Raw genomic sequence first — 20,246 nt, 5'->3', positions numbered from 1 at the left:
TCAACCTTGCTGCATAAACTACCCCACACTTTTTGAAAATAGCTATTGCTGAAAACCTATAGAGATGCACTATATTTCAGCAGCATCAGTAATAAGGGTGGAAGGGTCATAACCCTATTAAGTGGTACTAGACTGATGAAGATGGGGCAATGATAGAGGATTAACATTTTTTAAAGTGTATAGTATATACTGTGAATAGAATCATTTCATTTTTATAGCAATGTTGCAAATTCATTTTGTTAAGAAAATCCACATCATGTTTTCGGCTAAGCAGGGACATAGCACATTAAAACCAAACCATTAAAGCCAAATTTGAATTAAAAAAATGTAACCTATATTTTTTTTAAATATTGCAGTACTTAGAGCCTATAAATTGTATTTCAGTTTGATTCTGTTTAACACAAATAAACATAAAGGCAATTATTCTCCTCAGTTGTCTTAATTTTTCCTAGTCCACATTTCAGTAAACTTTGTTTTAAACCTAATTTTCCATTGCATTAAACAAGCTTGTCCATATTGACCTCCAAATATTTTTAAAAGCATTATCATTCATAATGCCTGCAAGAGCACACTAGCCATTGTAGCTCAATAACCATATCAAGGCTGAAAGCCAGCTATACTTGGCAAAGAGGACCTTGCAAGTCATCAAACAATAGATTACACAGTAGAGTCAAGTGGGAAATAGTTGGGTTACCATGTTTTTGTTTCTCGAAAGATTCTCGAGCTCCATATGCAGACTATCCAGCTCAAAGGATAGAGATTTTTGACACTTCAGTGCCTCTGCGCATTTTGCCTCACTTTCTTCAAGCTGCAACAAGAAAAAGAAACCCATTAAAACAGAAAGAAAATTGTAATGACAGCATAATATAAAACTGATTAAACTGGAATGATAACTGTAAATAAGTGTAAGATTTATCATCAAAACACTAGTAAATGTGTAATCATATATTCTTTTATTTAATGCATTGGAGGGCAAGATGCAACATTTCCCTGTACTATTCCAGAAAGAGCTGCTTTAACATATTCAACTGTATTATTGTGGTGATAAAATGTTCTGTTTTTCCATCGTGTTCTCCAATAAACATTCTTAATACAAATCAATCCATCCCGAAATATACTGCAGCAAAACATCTTAAGAATTAGAGCTCAGGAAACTGCTTTTACTTCAACATTCATTTAAACCTAAATAAAAAATACATAAGGTAGATGTTTCTGCTGGTGAAAACATCTTAACGGAAAAATATGGGAAATCAAAGAGAACATGTTGTTTCATTAAAAATGCAACTGGAAAAAATTCCATTTAGATGGATGTAATACTGCATTTCCTTTTCATCATAGTTATGCCATCTCCATGGCCATGAAACTCAGCCACATGGGATTTCATAAATAGTCACAATAAACATTGGGAAAAAAAAAAAAAAATATATATATATATATATATATATATATATATATATATATAAAAAATACACTTGTAAGAAGGGAAGTTTAGTTAAAAATCAAGGCCTTGAACAAAACCCACGGAATGTAAATATAGCTGTGACTCTATGTTGAGCTGCTTTTAAACATATTCACCACTGTATATTACTAACACAGCATATTATTAAAATGTTTTATTGATAATTTAAAAAAGCACACTGATATGTGTTAATTAACCATATATAGGGTGCCGCCGCAATAAACGTAGATCAGCAGAACAGAATTGTCTTAATAATACCCCACTAAACTGTCTCAAAAAGAGTTGTCTTTCAATACAAAAGGCTTTACCATCCTGGGGTATGTTCAAAGATTTAGTTCTACCTTATACAAGGAAAGCTACAACGGGTTGTTCTTTGTAGAGATGAGCTAACAATTTTGTTTATCTAGAGTTAGAGATTAAATATTAAATGTACTGTATTATGCTTTTATACTTCAGACTACCCATGTTATAAGTGTTTGATTCTATTTATTGGTTTTGTTTTATTCCATCTGTCATGGCATACCTTCAAAAAAATAACTTGTATAAAAAATTTTTGTTGTGCACCCCATGGAAGATAACACAAAGCAGCAAGGCTTGACCTTAACTTGTATTCTAACTTGTTCCAGAACGTATTGTAAACAAGGACTTTGTTCTAATAATTTTCAGATATTACTGAGATGCTCGTTTTGTAACATGTTTGTGTACATTGTGTGAACTTGTCCCTGTACACTGCACAGTTTATATAATCAAATCAGCTTTTGCTGATGACAGAGCTTGAAGTTTGCAGATTAAATGCTTGATGCAGCATTTAGCAAGCTGCTGAGTAACTCGTATTTAGATGGTCTTACTTCTGGGGCAGCCCGCAGAGTCTTTTATGCCTGATCAGCAATCAAAAGAAAACAAACTAGCACAAAATCCTAACCAGCAAAGTGACCTGCATTGGGTCTCTTAAATGCACGAGAAGAACAATATTCCCTTTTATCAAGGTTTGAACTAGGGATGCACCGAATGCAGGATTCGGTTCGGGATTCGGCCAGGATTCGGCCTTTTTCAGCAGGATTCGGATTCGGCCGAATCCTTCTGCCCGGCCGAAACAAATCTGAATCCTAATTTGCATATGCAAATTAGGGGCAGTGAGGGAAATTGCATGACTTTTTGTCAGAAAACAAGGAAGTAAAAAATGTTTTCCCCTTCCCACCCCTAATTTGCATATGCAAATTAGGGTTCGGATTCAGTTCGGTATTCGGCCGAATCTTTCGTGAAGGATTCGGGGGTTCGGCCGAATCCAAAAAAGTGGATTCGTGCATCCCTAGTTTGAACTAGGGACAAAATAAATGAATAAGGATTATGCAAAATGATAAAGGGTCACATACAAATGCACTAAAATGCATGCAAATTGTTGTCTACAAAGATTATGTGAGCCTTGCACCTACTTGCACATCATAGTAGAAAATACAAGGCATATGGGTGCATTGCAATCATAGAATTAACACCTACCTTTAACTTGCTAGTTTTTCATATCTACAAGTTATTTCTGGCATGTACAAACAGGGTTTTACCATGTTTTCTGGAAAAAGGGCCTTTCTTTTTTTTTTTTACCTTATTTTTACCAGCCTGAATGAACCAGGTTTATATTGTACATTCAGCTGAACATGGTACATTGAACATGGTACATTGAAATACTGTTTTTTTCCCTATAGTTAAAGGCAGTAACACCAAGACCTGAAATTGTATCTGCACTGCTAAAACAGGTGTGTTTGCTTCAGAAAGACTGCTATAATTTATATAAACAAACTGCTGGGGAGTAGCCATTCAAGCTGGAAAAAAGGAGAGAAGGTACAGGTTACATAGAAGATGACAGATAAAACACCATTGTATTGGACAGGGCTTATTTGTTATCTGCTATGTAACCTGTGCCCCTTCTCCCTTCTCCCTTTTCCAACTTGAATGGCTGCCCCATGGCTGCACAGTAGCTTATTTATAGTATTCTTTCTGATGCGAACACACAGCTTTTACCAGGGAATTTTAACAGTATATTATATGTAAATTACATTAAAACACTTTCATTTTTTGGTGTTACTGTTCCTTTAAGGGATTTCTTTGGAAACATATTGCAATGTGTTGCGATAATACACCCCACAATGCACCCTGATCTCCTCCACCTTCTTTTAACCCACCCCTTTCAGATGCAGCTCTTTGTGACTCTGTAATAGAACAGTTACACCTGCTGATTATGCTATAGATCAACATTATAAACCTCTCCATCTGTACAGGCAAAAGTGCTTTAACGAAAAAGTCCCGGGTTTTCCATTTCTTCATGTTGGGCATTGGGATCTGAGGTTTGCAGATATCTTTTATCCATATAGATAATAAAGGGCTGGCACATACCAGACCACACTCTGCAAATATATGTAGTAAAAAAGTATTTATTTATGCAAAAAACATCACAGCAAGCCTTGGGGGCACTTAGTCATCAGCTTATGACTAATTGCCCCTAAGGCTAGAAATGCGTTAGGCTTCCTGTGATGTACCAGCCCTTTATTATCTATTTGCATATTCTGCCTCCCTGAGCTGAAGGTCTGGGGCTTGAGTACCTGGACCCCCCTTCTTTTTGGGTAAGTTAACCCTATCCTTGCACTTGACGCTGAACGTCTTCTCTATATGCCCATTTATCTTTTATCCATTCCTTAAACAAAACCCCCATTTGGTCAGTGGTGTTTAATGGAATTTTAAAGCATAATAAAGATTTAGGTAGCTAATAAAAGTAAAGGTATCTTAAAACTATATCAGAAATTATTTAGAATATTAAAAAAGGGATTCAAGTGAGCAATTATGTATAGCTAAGAGAGATGCTTAGAGGGCATTTGACTGTGATTATGGTCTTTAAACAAATTTGTGTGCGTAGATAGAAATAAATTACAGAATCAAATCTTCATATTGCACATGTTCACAGGCCTTAGGAATTAATGCAATGAACAGATGGAGAGTTTGAGCAAACGCTGATTTACTTCTTTTTTTTTTTTTAATTGCAGAAATGTAGCAAATAGTGTGCATTAAAAGTTTCATTAGATATCTAAAAAATAAGCACATAGTTAAAGAACATGCTCACCCCATGCTTCAACTATTATTTTTTATTAAAACTGTACTTGGGGATATAAGTTTATATGATACTTTTATTATATGTAAACAATTACGGCACTGCTGTTGAGTCTCTAGGAGGAGAAGCTGAAACTCCTTTGGTGCAGGGATTTTTGATTTGCAGGTGTCTAGTATGCAAGAACTGGACTAGAAATAAACAGTGTATTATGTATTATGTATTGTATATATTAATAACAGTTGTTTATTATCATGTATTTGTATATAACTATAACCTTTGAAGATACTTATGACGAATCAAAAACGTTCTGCAGGTTGGGTTAATGGCAGGAATTTCAATGAAGCAGCCATATTGAGGTACAGGTATAGCATCTATTATCTGGAAACTTGGGGCCTGGGGTTTTCCAGATAAGGGATCTTTCCATAATTTGGATCTCCATACCTTAAGTCTGTTAAAATTATTTAAACTTTAAATAAACCCAATAGGATTGTTTTGCCACCAATATGGATTAAGGTAGTTTAGTTACCACCAAGTACAAAGTACCATTTCATTATTACAGAGAAAAAGGAAATCATTCTTAAAAATTTGAATTATTTGCTTAAACCAGATTCTATGGGAGACAGCCTTTCCATAATCCAGTGCTTTCTGAAAAAAAGGGTTTCTGGATAAGGAATCCCATACCTGTATTTTCAATGTTTTTAGTCCCCATCACAGATACAAAGCCATTTTTGGATTGCTGCTAAGCTTTTGACTCCTTTTTTTGTCATTATAAAACCAGCGTATTCGTGTTTTATGATGAGCACACTGTTTAGTAATGCTCATGGATCACCAGTATGTGATTATTTTTTTATGTAGAGATTCATAAATTAACCATAAACTGCATTGTACAAATGATGAATACAGAATAAGTATGTATGTATTTGTAAGTATTTTTGTACGCACAGAAGATGTTCATATCATATCTACCAAGGTTATCCATCAAAAGGAATATCATTTTAGGATGACAACTAGATCCGTGCAATTAAATTAACCTGTGTATTACTGTGTAATGGTCCCCTAATCAAACCATAATGCCATTTGTAAGTGCATGGTGCACCACATGTAGATATATTTATTATATATTAAATGGGTACATTTCACGATTTTTTTGTGAATTTTCCCCCGAAAATTTTTTTCACGGAGTTTTCACCTTAAAGCTCCGAAAACATTGTGAAATTGCCCGAAACCCCAGACACAACCAAAAATCAATGGGACTGTTCCCATTGACTTTTATGCAACCTCGACAGGTTTGAGATGCCGTGTTTTTATATTCTGGCTTTTTAGCCCTCGGGGTTTAATAAATTCTGAAAAATTTGTGATTTTTTTTTTAAAAGTCAGATTTTATAAAAAAAAATACGAATTTTTTGGATTTCGGGGAATTTCAGTTATTCGGAGTCTAGTAAATAACCCCCATAATGTTCAATTATACTGTATCAATAATAGCATTTATTTTTATTTCATTTCTCTGTAACCAATCCTAATGGTAGTAGCTGTGAACTTTACCATCACCACTTTCATTTTTTACTGTTTATAAAGTATAAATATTCTTTTCACTTTATCTTTTCTTATAATGATGCAATATCAGAACATTCAAGCCTCTGGAAAAAAGGGATTTACAAGTAAAACAGATATTAAAATGGTCCGTCAGAATGATTTATAGTTTTTATATCAAATGTACCAATCCATAGAACCAAGAATCAAAACTTAAAATCTTTGAGAGATTTACTATTTCAAACAAAAACCAGTCTGAACTGCAAAGTAATGCTCCATGATTCTGATATCAGATTTTTTTGGGGTAATTTTCCTCAAACCCTATAGGAAGTACTGAATATTATTAATGATTTTATAATATTATTTTATAATAAGAAAAACAGCTCTGCATCTTACATACTGTGTCCAGAACATTCCTTCAGTGCACACAACATTTTAATAGAACTGAAGGTTGCAATCAATTGATAAATACAGCAAGTTGTTATTGGTTACTAGAACTAAAGCAAACGTTAGCATTGCTATATTCCCCAGTGTGGCTTGCTGAAGATTACAAGAAGACATTCCTAAATTAGAGAGTAGGAAGAGTTGGTCAGTCCCCAACAGTCAATTAAAAAAACAAGAATAGGCCTTTTTAAAGTTTTATGAAACTTAACTACAAGTATGGAATCCTTTATCCGGAAACCTGTTATCCAGAAAGCTCTGAATTATGGGCAGGCCATCTCCCTTAGACTCCATTTTATCCAAATAATCAATTTTTTTTAAAAAATATCTTCTTGTACTCTGTAATAATATACCTTATACTTGATTTAAGATATTATTAATCCTTACTAGAGGTAAAAAACAGCCTATTGGGTTTATCATATGTTTAAAGGACTTTTCAAATATAAAATGGGGAATCTTATTTTAATATTTTAGTCATTATCAACACTATCCTGATTGCTAGGAACATTTTCCCATCAGTCAGGAACAATTAACAAACTGCCATATTTATTAAACATCATACGTTTATCAGAATGTATCATGTATATGGTTGCTTTGAGCAGCCAACCGCCATTCTGTGCAGTGGCATGGTAGTGCTCATTGCTGCTTAGCAGCAACACTTAGCGCTAACACCCATTGGAATCCCTAATACCAAATGCAACTCACATGCAGTGAGAAAGGGTTTGGACAATTATTTTCTTTTCCAGCAGGAAAAGATATGGATAATTCTAAAATTATCTCTTTTCGTGTTAATTATCATTACAGTTCAATAAAAAAAGGATCATTGATATAGTAAATCATCCCTTTTAATTGGAAATAGGATCATATTTTTATTAACTTTGCTTTGTTTTTGTTTGTTTATGGCTCGGTATGAACAAGCCACTCAATTTATAACAATCATTACATACCATTTTTAAATTGGGCATATTGTATAAGCATTTGTCAATTGTGACAAATTGCTCAATTAGAATGTGCTGAAGTAAAAAGAGAATTTGAATGGGCATCATCAGTCTTCAGAGCTGTACAATCTTTCAGAATTATTCTGCGGTGCTTTATTATGTGACCAAGAGAGAAATACAGCATAATTTAATTTATCCTAGCCTAAAGTGTGTCTTTGACTTTAAAAAAATAAAAAAAATTGTTTTATATAAATCTATGGAGACAAACATATTCACGCTGCTTTAAAACTGCTCTATCACAGTACCACCCACAGCCTTGGTGGGCTGCCTCTGCCAGTCAACCCAGGTAGCTCACTGATAGGCTGAGCTGTTTGTCATTTAATTGTGGTGATTTACTAAAATGATAGCCAATCAATAAATTGCAGAATGGGAATGGGAGCAAATTCAATAGGTTCTCCAGCAGCTCCCGCCCCAGTTTTATCATAGAGTCATGAAATAATTCAATCCACGACCAAAGCTTAGACGTTCAGGGCAATCCCAAAGATTGTACCTTCAACTGGGGCTTGAACTGAAAACCACTTCTACAGATAAACACTAAAAGGCAGTGTGTGTGACTGTATTTGAAATAATTTCAGATAAAAAAGGAAAACTAGGAATAAAATAATCATTGTCTCATTGGTTGACTGCTTCTGCCAATCATCACAGGTAGCTCGCTGATAGGCTGAGTTATCTGTCACTTAACTTTGGTGATTTACTAAAATGAGTCAGTAAGCTGTAAACTGTGGGTAGGAGCAATTTCCAAAAACTTTCCAGCAGGTCCCATCACAGTTTTTTTTTATCATAGAGTATGCGTAGCTTTGGAATGGAAGTCGGCACAGGAACTAGAGGGAGTGGTTGTTAAGGAGTAAAGACTGAGGTTTCTTTCCATCCAGTTTGAATTTTGCAGAAGAGTCGCACAACACCAATTCTGTTGCAGGTTGGGGTTTTCACCCTCCCTTCATCAGGATAAAAAACACAAGTGCTACCAAGGCATTTAAAGCAACTATCTGAGCAACTGAGAGATCAGCACCACCAGGCAGGAGGATCATAGGAGAGCAATTGACAATTATTGGACTTGTATTTCTTTCCATCCAGGCCAGCAGCAGGACAGGACAGAGCATGATGCACCAATTGGAGGAATCAGCTCAGCAGTATTTGCAATGAAAAAGGGGGGAAGGCAGAAGGCATATAGCACTAAAACCAATTGCCTGCCCAGTCTGCCTGCCACTGCCCCAGTCTGCACTGCACAAGGCTTGGCCTAGGCCCCTGGCTGGAGCCAAGCCCAGAGGTCACCACTAGACCCAGCTTAATCTGTTATGCACAGTATTTCCACTGGGAGTTTTCAGCCAACTTGCCTGTTTAAATATATCTAACTTTTCCTATGTAGCTTATAATAATGCTTTCTGTATGTATAGCTGTATAATGTATATGAAGTGTACAGTGTGATTGCAGATCATCTTAGTTACTGTTTCTTACTTATACAGAAATATGCACTAACTATCTGCTAATTGTGATTAGTATTTGAGGTTATCAGTTTGATTTTTTTCCATATAAATACGTTTTTAGACAAATGGAAGCATACATTTTCATTTAACTATTGTCTTATATTATCTTGCTGGCATATTTGGGGGTCAGTGGATTGCTGATCCATTCTGCATTGGTTTTACTAGTATGCCTAGCATTATATAGTGTTTATTATTTATCTCTAAAGTGATATTTGAGTGCTCATTGTCTATTTTGAAAATGATGTTACTGCCGTATGTGGGATTACTGTATGTCTACCCATTCTATTGTGATCTAACTGGCATGCCTTCATATAATGCTCATTATAGGATAAGTATACTTTAATTAAGTAAATTTAATGTTGATGAGTGCTATTCTAAGAACATTTACATTCAGACTTTAAGTGGGTTATTTATCAAAGGTCGAATTTTAGAGCTATGTGAGCTTTTTCAAATATCGAATGAACTCACAACTCAAATGATTTCTAATTATAATAATAATAATCACTGAGAGAAAAGTTCAAGACAAGCTGCATACTTTTTTTTTACATTAAGCAGAACTGCCCACATAATAACTTGTTTCTACTGATATTTTTCTTTTTGGTTTTCCAATACCGGAACAACTGCTTTTTGAAAACCACTTAACTGTAGCTATTGTGTAAAATGTATAAAATGATCTGTTTGCTTCAGGTAACTTTGTTTTCTTGCTCGTAATACAATGTTGTGTAAAAAAATGCTAGCCTAAAATAACCAACTTTAAAACAAGGTTTTAAAGGAAAAATATCAAGAGAGGGAAGCAAATAGAAGAAGAAGTTTATTTTCTCAAGGAAAATAGTGAAAAAATGTTGTTTACTTGCTTTTTGGGTGCATTCTTTTACATCCTCTTTTTTTTTATACTAGTGTTATTTTATCCACTCTTTAATGGTTCTTATTATGGGTGGTAACATTGTAATAGAGTCCCCAGGCATGTTTCAGGGGCTGATGCTGATGCCCCCCCCTCCGTGCTACTAACTTCTAGCTGCAGTAGTGAAGTGAGTGCTATTGTGCTTGCTGCACTAGCACAGCTGAATTTCCCTTTTAAAAAAACAAAAATTCAGCTCTTAAAGTTACCAGAGGCGGCTTTTTGCCGCCCCTGATAACTGACCGCTCTGTGCCGCCTGAGGCAAGGTTCTCATGGCTTGAGTGGCCCTGAGTTTCACTTGGTGTTGATACCTGTTGGTGATGGCGAAAATTGGGGTAAAACAGCTTACCCAACCCATAGGGGCAGATTTACTAAAGGGTGAAGTGAGTAAAGCTGGCGACAATTCACCAGCGTTACCGCTTTCAGGCACTTCGCCAATTTACTAATGGGCACAGGCGTAACTTCGCTAGCGAAAGAGACAGACACTAGTGGTCATTCACACTGTATCACCAGGAGAATTTTCGCTCTGGCGAATGGACATTACTCCGCAAATTCACTAAGATGCAGATTTTACTGAATGTTACTCTTTCGCCAGACTTCCCTTCGCTAGTTCAGACAAGACAAAGTTCCCAGGTTCCCCCGTACCTATTCTAACATATGGAACATAAACTATACAGTGGGCTCATGTGTAGGGCATAATAACAACTCTATTTTCTTTATTAAGGTTCCCTGGACTTGTGTAATGTAATGTATTTGCTGCAACACATACTTCCATTCAACTTTAAATTTCCCTCCGTATGCAAATTAGCCTGAGCAAAGACCTCTAACAAAGTTGCGCTAGGCATAATTTAATGCTAGCGCATCTTCGCTTTGATTTGAAGTAAAGCTAGTGAAAATTCGCCAGTGTTCAGCGTCCTGGACGCAACTTCGAATTTTCGCCTGGTGAAGTGTAGCGATGGGTGCGAAGCCGTCGCTGGTGAATTTTTGTAGGTTAGTAAAATTACACTTCACGCTTCTGTTACCGTTACAGAGCGCTGTTCAAAGCAATCACGGAGTCTGGCAAATTAGTATCAATATGTTGGCTTTATTGAGCGCATTAAAATTGCTAAGGAGGGGGATTCACATCTAACGCGTTTCGTGTCAGAAGACCTGACACTTCATCAGAGTAATTAGTGCATACCTGTGTAAGTGCTTAAATAGTGACAAGTATGCATATCATTAATAAATTAAAGGTGAAGAACATTCTTGTGAAACAGCAAACAAGTTATACATATAGAATTGAGATATAATATGTGTATCAAAGTGACATTCGTTGTTTCAAAATGTGATACATATTTTCTTAATATTATATGTGTATTTAAGAGGTTATTTATTTAAAACATGTGCATTGTATTAATAATATTAATGTACTGCAAATTATCAAATTACTGTAAATAAATAAAGTACTGTGTGATATTAATAAATGTATATAAAAAAATAAATTAAATTAAATAACCATTTTGTGATTAATTCATTAACAAATATTAGTGTAATAATTTGATTTTAAAATTTTTTAAATGTCTTAGAAGTTGAATAGTGCACTTATGTTGATAAAGACTTTTTTGTTCATTTATATATATCTGTTACATTTCTAATAACAATTAAGGGGCAGATTTACTAAGGGTCGAATATCGAGGGTTAATTAACCCTCGATATTCGACTAGGAACTAAAATCGTTCGACTTCGAATATCGAAGTCGAACGATTTAGCGCTAATCCTACGATCGAACGATCGAAGGATTATTCCTTCGATCGAACGATTAAATCCTTCGAATCGAACGATTCAAAGGATTTTAATACAACGATCGAAGGAATATCCTTCAATCAAAAAAACGCTGGCAAGCCTATGGGGACCTTCCCCATAGGCTAACATTGACTTCGGTAGCTTTTAGCTGCCGAAGTAGGGGGTCGAAGTTTTTCTTAAAGAAACAGTACTTCGATTATCGAATGGTCGAATAGTCGAACGATTTTTAGTTCGAATCGATTCGAAGTCGAAGTAGTAGTCGAAGGTCGAAGTAGCCCATTCGATGGTCGAAGTAGCCAAAAAAACACTTCGAAATTCGAAGTTTTTTTAATTCGAATCCTTCACTCGAGCTTTGTAAATGTGCCCCTAAAAGTACATATCCATATAGATACAAAGAGATCTGGTCAATGTTTTAATATATTCATTATAGACATTCCGGACCATTTCTTTTATTTTATTTTATTTTATTGTTACTTTTTCGTTCATGTCCAACCTATTATTGGAACAGTTTGATAAATAAGGAATTTCTCTAAAGAAGGAAGTCTTTATCAACATAAGTGCACTATTCAACTTCTAAGACATTTAAAAAATTTAAAATCAAATTATTACACTAATATTTGTTAATGAATTAATCACAAAATGGTTATTTAATTTAATTTATTTTTTTATATACATTTATTAATATCACACAGTACTTTATTTATTTACAGTAATTTGATAATTTGGAGTACATTAATATTATTAATACAATGCACATGTTTTAAATAAATAACCTCTTAAATACACATATAATATTAAGAAAATATGTATCACATTTAGAAATAACGAATGTCACTTTGATACAAATATTATATCTTTATTCTATATGTATAACTTGTTTGCTGTTTCACAAGAATGTTCTTCACCTTTAATTTATTAATGATATGCATACTTGTCACTATTTAAGCACTTACACAGGTATGCACTAATTACTCTGATGAAGTGTCAGGTCTTCTGACACGAAACGCGTTAGATGTGAATCCCCCTCCTTAGCAATTTTAATGCGCTCAATAAAGCCAACATATTGATACTAATTTGCCAGACTCCGTGATTGCTTTGAACAGCGCTCTGTAACGGTAACAGAAGCGTGAAGTGGAAGCCGGCTAGAAGGAGCCGATCTATCGCGAGAGCTGCGGCTTAGCAGGAGCTGGCGTGCAAGGGAAGCGCTCCGCCATCAGCCACATCGCATTCTTTCGTTAGTAAAATTACACCTTAGAGATTTAGGGTAGATGGCTATGTTTCTAGCTAGATCACAGAATATAATTCATGGATAAAACAGACTTCATGATCATGATGCACCAATGGTACAATTTTCAGTTCAGTGCAAACAAGTATAAAGCTACAGTATATGTGTGGCAGATACTTTAAAGATGCTGTCACCCTAAGAAATAATTTCAAATCTTGTTTTATGATGTTAGTCAAGAAAAATGAACTTCACTTACACTATATAAACGATTTAAATCTTGATTCTTTTAATCCTTGAATTCACAATCACAGCAAGCAGGGAGGATCCATTTTCTGGACACTATTATTTAGGCAAGCTTTGCATCATGCCAAAATCATATTTATGTGCCACAATGGGGCACTTGGTGCCCACGCACTGGCTACACAACTAGATGGTGAGGAGGAAGAGGGTATGTGGCAAGTGCAGTGACATCTACGAAGTAGCAAGCATTATATGATTGACAGCTGAGGCTTTTAAAGAAGTTTGTAACTGGTATAGGGGTTTCATGTTTAATTTGAAAAGAACATTATTATTATTATACAGCTTTTTGAGTCCACTTTAACACTGTCTGTTCCACCTGTAGTATGTAGAGTATAAAACGTTATTTCTTTCTATTTTCTTTGTCTTCTGCAGTGTATTCTGTGTGCAGTGAATGTCCTACACTAAGCAAAGGTGAAGGTTACTTTCCCAGTCCAGAATTTGCTTTTTTCATGTATGCTATTTGGAAGATTTCAAGATTTACTATGTGAAGTGTACCAGATGCTGTAAGTTCCAAACTAATATTGATGAACGACTATGCTGATACATTTGTTCCAATGGCAAGTAGCACTGAGAATAATAAACTACGGAATGTGTAGCTGTATCAGTGAGCACTAGGAAAGGGCTTTTAACAACTCTATTTGATGTTTATTACCAGGTTGTTTGTTTTGCAACCCTCTCTGGAGTCCTTTGTGGAGCTAAAGAAAAGACACAAAAGATGTATTTTCTCAGCAAAAATGCTGAATTGCATCTTTATCAAAGGGGGAATTATTGATATGATGCTTGGTGTAGCAGGAAAAAGGCAATTTGAAACCATCCCTGAGTGTGTTTTATCTCTAATGCCAAGCATACCTTGAGTGTGACAGCTGGATTTAATAATATACTTTATGCTATTACCTTATAATAAACAGATTCTGCTACCATCAAGTTATCTCAGAATGACACAGTATTTGCTTTAACACACAGTTCCAAATGAACGAGGCAGAAGCAGTTATCTGCCATTTACACGTGTGATTTCTTCAGCAGTAACAGATTCTTAGTCCTAGACATAAATTAATGTCTGCTTTTTTAATATCATTACTGAAGATGTTGGTGTTTACACCATGGCCCCTGTCTCCACAGTGTACATCTATAATATAGTATAATTGATCTTTGTATGTACAAATAATTGCTTTTCAGGTTCACTCAGCTGTATCATGTCATGTTGACTGTTATTAATTCCTGTGATTCCATATTTTAATTAAGGTATAAGTAGGCTGAATCTATACACTAAAATTTAACATTTCCATCATTCAGGATTTCTTTGCTAAAAGCCTTGCTTAATACTTTCTGATCCTTCCACTGATCCTCCTTTCCAATGTGTACATCTCGAGTACATTTGAGGACTGATTTATGGCTGCAGGTGTTGCACAAATACAGTCACAGTTGTTGTTTTTACAATATTCATTAAAGCTAATTGCGTCCAAAGCTGCTCCATGGGATGATAAAATAGCTGAGACTCCAGCAAGAAGTATAACAAAATGTAGCAGAACCTTAAACATTAACCTAGTAAATGAAACCCAGGTCAAAACATAAAGAGAAAGCTGTTCTTTTAGGATAAGTAAACTGAATGTAAAAACTAAATATAAAATTGCACGGAGGTTTTCTAACTTTTGTTCTTTTTTTTCCATTTCAGGTATTTACGTTTTTATCAACTGTCAATATAATGAATTTTGTAATAACAGTGCCATCTGATTGGTCATTTCATGTAACTGTACAGTCAACGACAGTCAAAGAGATATTCCTTTGTAACTGTACAGTCAACAACAGTCAAAGAGATATTCCTTTGGAAAAGAGAACTGCTTTGATGTTGCTCTGCTCAGGAAAGAGATGGGAAAGTGCTGTGAGACTCCTGATGTCTATCCTGAGTTATTCCTTTCTTAGAGATATTGCTAGGGCAATGGCACAGAGAGACAGAGCAACTAGGCAATCCTGTGTGTGCCATTGCCCTTGGAATAATAACAAAACTGACCTATTTTAACAAGAGTTTTTATATTGGAAATAATTGTGCATATTATAATATAATTTTGCAAAGCTACAGCTTTAAGGGAAATACGCAGTGCATCCCTGGAAAGCACCAAACATATTTTAGGGATTTTGTATTCAGTTTTGCAAGCAGTTCCAGGGACATGTTTGTGTAGTGCAGTTCTATTATTTCTCCTGTAAAAACAAATTGCACAGTGTTCTTTGCTCCCATTAGATACACCATAAGACATTTTACTCCCTTTCTGTTACAGAATAGAACCAAATTCTATTTTCTTTTCAATCACTACTGCCAACTGTTAGTCTGTCTCCCACAAATTGACTTGGCCTATTGATTTGAAGTTACTCAAATTTGCCCTGCCTTTGAGAGAAACCTTCTGAGCAACAACCAGTAATACTGTACAATATTCGGGGAAAAATGTCTAACTTATTTTAAACTTTAAAATCTAAGCTCTGCTGATTTGACATTTCAGAACAGATACTTGAATTTGTTCAACCAAAAAAACGATGTAAAAAAAATGTAGATGGGTTTAATAAGTTAATATTAGTGTGGAAAAATACAGCAGCTAGTTGACATTGCCTATGGGTCTGTGGTGTTAAGAATAAGGTGGATAATTTAATATGCATGCAATTTTCCTTCTTCTACCCCATGAAGTAAATTTGCAAAAAGTAAATATTAGTTTAAGTCCATGAAATAATAAGCATGGAAGCTGATGCACAAAGAAAAGTTCAGTGGCTTTTTTCATTTCCTGCTTCAGGCTGTCATGTGGACACAGCAGATTTTTTAGGAATCTGTATAGGTCTTTCCAGTACCATTGAAGAATGTTAGTGCCTTGCAGTGAAAGGTTCACTTTAGGTATCCAACAATAATTAGTTGGACATTGCTTTATGAGCAGTGCTATTACAGTTTATTCATTCTGATGATGATTTTGCAACTTATGCTAATACTTATTTAACTAATAATAGTTATTTTATGGTTTTGGAGAAAAGCTTTATTCTTTTTGCCTTTTGAAATAAGTTATGTTTGTTAAGAAAATAATGTTCACATTTCCACACAGCAGGTTTCTTTAGATGCCTGTTAAGGTTAATATGTCCCCTTCTCTAGAATTAGGAATTGTAGTGTTTAGGGGATATGCTGGGACTCATGGAGGAAACCACATGAAGATGAGCTATGCACTGAGAATATGGTGTACGATCGACTATTGGAAGCCATACATTGTTCTACTACATATAATCAGTGTCGGACTGGCCCACCGGGATACCTGGAACAATTCCGGTTGGCCAAGGTGTTCGTGGGCCCTTATGCTGCTAGACATGTGGCTTATTTAATGGCTATTCCATATTTCTATGAGAACAAAGTGGATAAATAGATGGAATAATATAATTTAGTATGTACAGAAAAGAGACTAGGAGAATAGAGTTTGAGTGAGGAGAGGAATAATAATAGTACGTAAGAGTGGGCCCCTGGTCTAAAATTAATTGGTGGGCCCCTAGTCAAATGTTTTTGGGTGGGCCCCTGGTGTCCCAGTCCGACACTGCATATATATATATATATAGTCGTGTTCCAAGGAATGACACACTCCAGGACTTATAATGAGATCAAGCAAAGTGAAGTTTATTTGTCAACGTTTCGGTCCAGTCTGGACCTTTCTCAAGTCTCATGTCTGGACCGAAACGTTGACAAATAAACTTCACTTTGCTTGATCTCATTATAAGTCCTGGAGTGTGTCATTCCTTGGAACACGACTATCTGCACTATATAAACTCTGCTGGATTGGAGTGCACCACAGCCTGAACTGTGTGTGTGTGTATATATATATATATATATATATATATATATATATATATATATATATATATATATATATATATATATATATATATATATATATATATATATATATATATGTATGTATATAATCATCAGCGCAGATTATCCAGGCCTGTAGAAATGTTTGTAGATCCCATGCTCAGTGGTATCTTCCAGATTAGCGAGTGTTGTTCTATGGTCTCTGCTAGTTCTTTCAGACTCAGCAAGTCATTGCAGCAAATGGCTAGTTTCAACAAACACAACCTCTGACACATCGCCTATTAATCAATGTTTAATTTTTCACTAATTAACTTTTATATGTACAGTAAGTCCTTATACTTCATGGTAAATAAGTAAGCATAAATAATTTTTAATAGAAACATGATCCATTTGGAATTTTAAATGTTTTAGAATTAAGGCTTGGTGTTCCAAATTCCTACTGATAGATTCCATGCCTCTAAACTGCACAGTGTGATCATGAAAAATAAGGGTGATCTATGTTGTAAAGTTCCAGGTCTAGCAAACATATCATACAATTGGACGTTTACTTTCAAGCTGAAGACCAGTGATTGCTTCTTTATATCATTAACGCCATCACCTACACAACTTTGTAGACTGAGACTTGGGCTGTGTTCTGTACAAATAAGCACACAGTATTCATTGTTCATATTCCTATTCTAGGAAACAGAAATTGGCTGAAAAACCTCCAGCAGCTGTTCTAGGAATTCTTGGGAATTGCTTTATGCTAAAGTGTATTTTTGGTTTACACAGCAGTGTGTTTTTTATAGGGTTAATGGAATACAACTGTTTGAAGGATTTTATTATTGGACAATATTAATCCTGTAATAGTCACCATGGTAAGCTCCTTAGCTGTAACACATGGCATGTATATAGATACAGGCACAGATCAGTTTGTAAGTGGGTTGGGAAGCTTTGAACACTGGCAAGCTGTGCAGTAGCAGATTGAACATATTTATTACAGTTAACACAACAGGACATGGCAAAAAGCCCACTGGTAACTTCTTTTTTAAAGCCTTTCAAATGTACTCATGGCAGATCAGATTGTTCTAAAGGGAACAAGTAGCAAATCTCTTTTTAAATATGAAATGACAATAGGGAACCTTTTCTATGTCCCTTTGTCTGCCTCTCAAGGTCTAATATTTGATTCAAGAAAATAATAGCCATGCAGGAGTAGGTCTCTATGGTATTACTTATTACCCACTAGCTAATATAATTGACTAAAAGTTTATTTATTTTACAAATTGGGAGCAGTTTATGAATGTTCAGTATTTTTTTCTGAACATTAATTTTCATTGCAGCATGGAATCCTCACTTGCAATTTGCATTAGGGATAAAAGATTGGAAATAGCTTTAACACTCAGCTGTGCCCATGGAACAGAGTTTTCAAAAGTGACTGAGACCTTCCTCTTTGATAAACATGTTAATCACTTTCCTTAAAGGGATGCTGTCATGATTATTAGGGTGTAGTTTTTATTTCTAAATTGCACTGCAAATAATTCACTCTACCTTATAAAATGTTATTCCTGAACCAACAAATGTATTTTTTAGTTGTAATATTGGTGTGTAGGCACCTTTTCTGGAAAAAAATACCGGCCTTCCAATATATTTAGCTTTTTTTTTCCCTTATAAATAACATTGGGATCAGTGATCATTTTTAAGGCCAGGCTGGTAAAATACCAGCCAGGTGGCAACCCTAGAAGGCAGCCATCCCAGGTAATTTTGCCTGATTTTGTTCTTTCAGAAAGAGCCAGCACTTTATGATGGAACTGCTTTCAGGCATGCTATTGTTTCTCCAACTGAATGGAACTGAAGGAGTGAGACTTGGATTTTTACCATTGAGTGATATTCTCATATCTACCGGGGAGCTGTTATTCTGCTACCTTCCCATTGTTCTGCTGCTGGGGGGGGGAGTGGGGGTAATCTCATTTCAAATTGCTGTGCAGCAGTAAAGCATGAATGAAGTTTATCAGAGAATAAGCGAAATGACTGGGGGCACCTGGGAAACTAACAACATGTCTAGCCCCATTTCATATTTCAAAATTAACAAAAAATGTTTTTATACAAAAAAATCTGTTTGCCCTTTTGATGGATTTCAGTGCAGACGTCTGCTGAAGCAGCAATTTTAACGAATACATTTTGGAAAAAAAAAATAAAAAAACATGTTTTCCAGTGACCGAATGCCTTTAATGTCATAAAGGATCAATAACTGGGTGGAATATGGATACTGATTGATGATGATGAGTTATTCGTTAGGACAGTAAAAGGAACTTTCTAGCCCTAGTTTCCTGACTCGCAAGATACCATTAAGTTCTGACCCCTTCCTTCGCCCTCAATAGAGACACAGCTAGCTGGCCTACCTCTGTTTCTCACCACCTACAGTTAGCTCCAATGATTATGGTCTACCACTAGCTTACCTAACAATATAGGGCTGATATCCAGCATACCTTCAGTACCTCTCAGAAGTAGCTGACTTCACGCCCCTTGTCATCATTAACAATTGTTCTTATCACCTAAAAAAGCATAAGATAAACTACTCAATTCCTTTAATACAGGCTTAACCAACACCCTTCTTCCCTGCTTCCAGAACATTCTAAAGGGGACTTCCCTGTCATATACTACTGCCAATGACTGGACTGTAATAACAGTCAAGTATTATTAATCCCTTACATGCTACTCCCAGAACATTGTGTATTGGTGATGGTTCAGCAGCAATAGCAAAATTGTGATAGTATACAATTAAAGAGAAGAGGTTATTTGAAAATAACTCTGTAGGAAATACATTTGTTCACCTGAATGTGGACTTTCTCTAACTCTCCACGATCCACAGATGGTCCAGACTCTCCCATACTTGCCAAAAGAAGCTGCAAGTCGGCAAGGAGAGCATGTGTCCTCTTCAGATCCCTCCGAAGGCGCTTCTCCACATCAAAATCCCGATGTCCAATCTGCAACAGAACAATATTTATTCAGAGTGCTACAAATGCATTTTTAACTGTATATTTATAGTATAGTTTATAAGGGTTGAATTTACAAATCATGAGTCATAAGAGATTCTGCTAATACATTGCCAATGCCAAATGACTGATAATCAGTTAAAATAAAATGTTCAACTACATACAAATCATCAGAGCTGGCTGAACTAACTTATTGGTGCTCAGAACAAGGCTCATGGGGCATGTACGAGT

The 20,246-nt window shown here is 35.4% G+C and overlaps 1 protein-coding gene across 2 annotated transcripts in view; it reads right to left on the bottom strand.

Moving 5' to 3' along the window:
- LOC108715734 (unconventional myosin-XVIIIb) overlaps positions 1 to 20,246 on the bottom strand; it is a 292,122-nt gene that overhangs the window by 68,610 nt on the left and 203,266 nt on the right. For both annotated transcript variants that reach the window (XM_041566121.1, XM_018261163.2), the window contains 2 exons: positions 19,854 to 20,006; positions 695 to 808 (listed from right to left, as the gene is read on the bottom strand). In XM_041566121.1, coding sequence (XP_041422055.1) covers positions 695 to 808; positions 19,854 to 20,006 — 267 coding nt within the window. The remainder of the gene's footprint in view (positions 1 to 694; positions 809 to 19,853; positions 20,007 to 20,246) is intronic.

Source organism: Xenopus laevis, chromosome 1L (assembly GCF_017654675.1).
Source record: "Xenopus laevis strain J_2021 chromosome 1L, Xenopus_laevis_v10.1, whole genome shotgun sequence".
NCBI classification, from domain to species: Eukaryota; Metazoa; Chordata; class Amphibia; order Anura; family Pipidae; genus Xenopus; species Xenopus laevis.
Note: the sequence above shows the minus strand (reverse complement) of the source record. Positions and strands in the feature narration are given on the sequence as shown.